The following is a 6,000-nucleotide window of genomic DNA, read 5'->3' as shown; positions in this document are numbered from 1 at the left end:
TTAACTGTGCGATCTCGATATATGTTTTTATAGCCAAAGTGAAGGCTCTGCCTGTCATTACAACCAGCTGAAAGCAAACCAGAAGCTAACAAACGTGCAATGTGTGGCGACTGCCATGATGAACAAATGCGTTGTTGGTGCTTCTCTTGTAATCATATTCTCCTTGAAATGAATTACACTTTGATTATGTAAATATTTCAGTCAACATAAACCGTGTTAATTCAGAGAGGCTCCTGGGGCTTTTTGCTGATCAGATGCCAAATGGTATGATGTGAAATCCGGCCAAAAATCTGAATTTACATGTACTGCATACCCAAGAAATAAGTAAAAAAAAGAGAACACACAGAAATAAAAAAAGGAATGAATTGCACAAATGAGCTTGTGTGACGCTTCGCACAGAATAACATGAAAAATGGGACTGAAACCTCCATTATCCACTTTTTTCTAACCACTTCACAAATGGATAATTGCCTTTCATTTTCGATGTTTACCGTTTACCTTTGAGTTGTTGCTCAGAATTGTGTTTTGGAGTAAATATCAAATATCAAAAATGAAAAATAAAGTAATTTCAGGTCCCTTTCACCCTTGTGTTTGCTGTTTCATTACCGCTTGATGATGGTATTCCAGTTAAAGTGATGCATCTCAGTCTTCCCAAAGCTTCCAGGTGTAATTCTACACTGCTCTGTAAGTAAAGAGAGTCTCTCACACTGGAATTGAGTGATGTATTCCTTTTGGAACCAAACTGGTGCCACAAACAAAAGACCAAAAAAAATTAAAGGTAATTAAAGAGGAAAAAGAACAAAGATCAACCACTTGCTCCTTGATACACAATGAAGTCACTGTCTGAGCTTGAAGTACGAATCTGAGAGCACAGATTACGAAAACAAGAACATGGATTTACGATTCCTGATAAAGGGCAGTTTGGTAATATAAACCACTGCTGAACTGAGGTAATTGATTGCTAACCTGCTTGTGTGGATCGCTTCAACGTGTCCGTGGTTTATGAACCGGGACAATTGGTTAGTACTGGTGCATGACATATATTCACAGCAAATTCATCATGGTCAACAGCCTCCTCGACAACAATATTATTGTGATACTGGAAATAAATGTATTGCTTTCTGACTAATTAATCTTTGCTTTTTGATTTTTTGGCTCGTTAAAACACAAATAGAGGCTACAAAACGAATGAAACAGTTCCAACAAACAGCTCAACAAATGATATTATCATATGGTTTAATCAACACAACATTGATATTTCCTTTTTGCATTATCACAGTAATGACAAATACTATCGAGACGCTCCTACATCGAATGTAAAACTAATAGATGGTCACGCTAACAGCATAAGTTTTCACTTTTTCTCAGTTTTCAGCTACTGGAGTTAATGGCAAAGCACACTATGGCTGATATACAGTAGTAAGATATGGGCTGGATATTAATTATTTTTCAACCAAATGTCAGTCAAGCACAGCAGCTCACCGGGTCGTAGAAGTTGTTTTCCAATGGTTCTGCGTTGGAAACATTTCCTCCTGCATGTATCGGCTCAGATAGACTCAGATGGGCTCAGGTGTTCTGCACATGCTTCAAAGAGTCCATCTTTTTGTAAATGAATCTCAATGCCGCCAAATTCCTAATAAAGCTGCTTGGATATATGTTAGTTTTCATCAGTCTTAATGGACTGGCATCGGACTCTTCAGTCCCCTGTAACTCAGCTGTCCACAGAAGTGCGCTCACTGCAATATTAGCTTCTTTTCAAACCACTAAAACTAACTGCTGATCACACCCTGATGGATCCAGAGTAACAAGCTCTTCTAAGAATATTTCTGGACATTGACATGACTTTTGGATTAAAGTCAGGAATGATATTTCAGGATTAACAATTTTTTACTATAAGCTTAGTGTCAGCGTGGCTTAAATGTCTCCAGCCCACTTATGTAGTTTAATTAATCTGTGCCACAGACATGAACAAAACTACTAGGTTTGTAGACGGCAGATTCCAACTACCAGGTTCAGAAATACAGTTCATTAGAAGACGGCGTTAATGGACAGGTAAGGGGGGTTGGTGGAAGGGAAAAGCCAAGCCTTGCAAGGCGTGCATGTCACAGCTGGGCTCTGTCCTTTAAGTCCATCTGCTGCTTTTGATGCTCTTTCGGTGTGTTAATGTGAAAAGGTATTTGTGGCCCCCAGAGGATAAATACAATGCCGCCGGTGGACTGACCCCGTTTGATCAGTTGTTGCCGTGTTCTGTGCGACATTCATTTGTCCCAGAGGATGAATACAATCACTTTGGTGATTCCACAACTTCTCATGCCTCAGTTTGGTTGGTGAAAAAGAAAAACACTGCAGAGTGATTTCCTGCTCTGGTGGATATGATCATTTATTACACAGCAACAGAACACACTAAATGTTGCTTAGCCTGCTGTGCAGCCTGTTCTGCTTGTTGATTATCCTCATAAAATAAAAAAAATAAAAAAGCTCCAGTGATTAAACCGTGTTCTGCTTCCTATATTGTGTTCCTTGCCATGATAAAAATAATAACACCCCATTTAAAAGATCAAACATAACGGAATCACCACAGATGGAAAATGTTCATTTAGCTTTTTATTTTGTAAAAATATAAACGGCTCAGTTCAGATTTTTTAGATTTTTTTAGACTGGGAATATGAATTAATTAGCTTGTAATTTTCGATTCTGAAGCAGATATTCAGAGAACAGCGACCTGTTCACTGTGCACCCTGTGTCCCACCTGTTAACTGGGTTGGCCTCCAAACCTGGATAGATACAGTCTGCATACTCTATATGGCCAAAAGTATTCACTCACCCATCCAAATAATTGAATTCAGGTGTTCCAATCGCTTCCACGGCCACAGGTGTATAAATTAAAGCACCAAGGCATGCAGACTGCTTCTACAAACATTATGGGTCACTCTCAGGAGCTCAGTGAATCCCAGCGTGGTACCGTGATAGGATGCCACCTGTGTCGGTAAATTTCCTCGCTACTAAATGTTCCACAGTCAGCTGTCAGTGGTGTTATAACAAAGCAGCGATTGGGAACGACAGGAACTCGGCCACGACAGAGCGGGGTCAGCATAGTGCGCAGAGGTCACCAACTTTCTGCAGAGTGGATCGCTACAGACCTCCAAACTTCATGTCATTCAGATCAGCCCAAGAACAGTGCGTAGAAAGCGGTTGCCAGGGGAACGGTACTTGTCTGACTGCATTGTGCCAGCTGTAAAGTTTGGTGGAGGGGGGAATATGGTGTGGGGTTATTCTTCAGGAGCTGGGCTTGGCCCCTTAGTTCCAGTGAAAGGAACTCTGAATGCTTCAGCATACCAAGAGATTTTGGACCATTTCATGCTCCCAACTTTGTGGAAACAGTTTGAGGATGGACCCTTCCTGTTCCAACAGGACTGTGCACCGGTGCACAAAGTAAGGTCCATAAAGACATGGATGAGCCAGTTTTGACTGGCCTGCACAGAGTCCTGACCCTAACCCGATCGAACACCTTTGGGATGAATTAGAGCAGAGACTGAGTCAGGCCTTCTGTCCAACATCAGTGTCTGACCTCACAAATGCGCCTCTGGAAGAACGGTCAAAAATCCCCACAAACACACTCCTAAACCTTCGGAAAGCTTTCCCAGAAGAGTTGAAGCTGTTATAAAGGGTGGGCCGACGTCATGTTTAAACCCTCTGGATTAAGAATGAGATGTTACTGAAGTTCATATGCATATAAGGCAGTCAGAAAAGCCAGAATTAAAGCACAAACTGTCTTTTGGTACATGATGCCATATTTCATTTTATTTAAAAAAAGGCACTGATCCTGACTTTTGATTTGATGTATTTTTTTTCTTACAAAGCCAGGGAATCCAGCTATTAAATGCAACTTTTTTCAGTCATATTTGTGTTTAATTTTTTTTTACTAAATAAAAAAGCTGAATAAACATCCTCCAAGTGTGGGGATTTCGTCATTTTTGCCAGGGTTGGTTTCTTAAGGCCTGATAAATGTTCTCCTACACATTGTAAGGCCCACAGAGACCGAACACATGCCAGTGATTGTTTGGCTTGATAGCTGATAACAAGCTGCTATATTACTTGTGGGCTCAAGTGTCCACACCTCATCACGTCTCATACACACCAGCAAAATCAACCCGCGTGCTTCGCTCCTCCCGGCGCCGTGGATGCCCACCCCGCACCTGTCCACACCACGCAGCAGGCGCGCGGGCTGCTCCTCCTTTTATGGTCTCGCTTCCTTCCTGGAAGCTTCAGATGGATGAGCAGAGGAGAGCAAAGCGCATCTCACCACACTTCCTTCACGCTCCACGTCTGCAGCCTCCTGAAACATCTACCTTTCGTGGTTGAGATGAATATGTGACAGTTACAAGTGGTGACTCGCGGGACACGGAAGATTTAATTTCCCCGCTTCATAGTTGTTTTCTCTCTTATCTGTTTTCCTCGCCGATCGGTCTCTGGAATGGTCTGCGCTTTCTCCTCCGGGTCGTTTCCTCTTCAGCATGGGAACTGCGCTGTCCAAAAGGAAGAATCTGAGAAGTGACGCGATTTCTTCCGTGGCCGCAAAAGTTCGGTGAGTAGGCCAAGCTCGAGGGGTTGCAGCGGAGAAGGGAGCGCTCTGCAGCCGCGCGCTGCAGCCGCGCGCACAGAGCCACAACTGCACGCGAATATGAAAGGACGCCTCCAATTGACAAGCATGATAAATGAACCTGCTCTTCTTTAAAGTTTCACCTGAGCTAATTGTTTTACATTTCATGTTGTTCACTCATTTAATGGCAGTCAGGATTTTAACTGAATACATTTAAAATTTCTCCATCTTTCAGTCAGCTTGAGTTCCTTTTGGGGATTCTGATATTTAGGCTGCTGTTTATCAGTGAGGCATGATTGTTCAGCTCTTAAATACTGCAAATCCCTCACAACATTTGGGATTATGTTGCATCACCACTGTTTAAGGCGACTGAGTGTAGATAGATGGATAGATAGATGGATAGATAGATAGATAGATATCGACACCAAAATGCTTGACCCTTTGACACTTAAATATTTAATAATAAATAACAGCTTAAAGAGACAGTACTGAAAAATTTAAAAATATTGAATTTGTAATGAATAAAAAGCACTTAGATCTATTAGTGAAAAGAAAATAGTAGAAGTAAAGCAGTAAAAACAGTAAAAATGAAATTATTACATACTCAAAAAGGGCTCAGTTATCTTAGATATGCTCATATTTGAATTTCATTGTTAGAAATAAGATGTAGAGAAAGATTCCTTTTTAATTGGAATTTTTCTGGCTGGAGTCTGCCTTCAGCCAAATATTTATCTCATCCGGTGGCCCAGATATTTCCTCATCATGGTCTTAACATAGATTTAACAAGAATTTATTGGAGCCGTGAGAAGCTTTGATTTGGAGTTGGTGGGGTCGGTCTGCTTTTCTCTGCTTCCACCTTTATTAGCTGATAAATCACTGCGACCTTCCAGGACAAAGCAGGTATGAATGAATGTCTCACAAAACAAGTCCTTTAAAAACGTCACCACCTCTGGGACACTCTTAAACAAAAGTAACTTATGGCTTCTTTCCGGCATTTATATAAATAAAAATCGTGTCACAAGAACAAAGATAGCACAATTTCACTTGTAATTAAGTGTGCCACTTTTTTTAGACTACACTTTGTTTTAAACAGACTTTTTGTCCAAAGCATCATTTGGGCCAATTTAACCTATTTATTGATCTATATTTTCTTCTGTGTGCCATATTGTATGTATTTGAACAGCTGTGAACTTTACCGTTTCAAACTGGGACACAATATCGTAGATCTCACAGCTATGTCTTTTTGTCGCATGCTGTGGACATTGATCAGCTATGATTATGATCTCCCAACCAATACTGAGCAGGTCCCGTCAGGCTGCTTAAAGAGCTTTGAGCTGTCAGGGTGTGGACTGGTGTCTGATAACAGGTCCTGTGGGTTTGGGGTGGGGTCTTTTTGGCTT

The 6,000-nt window shown here is 41.2% G+C and overlaps 1 protein-coding gene across 1 annotated transcript in view; it reads left to right on the top strand.

Moving 5' to 3' along the window:
- Positions 1 to 4,313: 4,313 nt before the first annotated feature.
- nsmfb (NMDA receptor synaptonuclear signaling and neuronal migration factor b) overlaps positions 4,314 to 6,000 on the top strand; it is a 51,897-nt gene continuing 50,210 nt past the window's right edge. The window contains exon 1 of the mRNA XM_072387271.1: positions 4,314 to 4,585. Within this exon, the coding sequence (XP_072243372.1) occupies positions 4,515 to 4,585 (71 nt within the window). The 5' untranslated portion in view covers positions 4,314 to 4,514. The remainder of the gene's footprint in view (positions 4,586 to 6,000) is intronic.

The sequence above is a fragment of the Leuresthes tenuis genome, unplaced genomic scaffold (genome assembly GCF_036924035.1).
Source record: "Leuresthes tenuis unplaced genomic scaffold, fLeuTen1.0.hap1 SCAF_6, whole genome shotgun sequence".
Lineage (NCBI taxonomy): Eukaryota > Metazoa > Chordata > Actinopteri > Atheriniformes > Atherinopsidae > Leuresthes > Leuresthes tenuis.
Note: the sequence above shows the minus strand (reverse complement) of the source record. Positions and strands in the feature narration are given on the sequence as shown.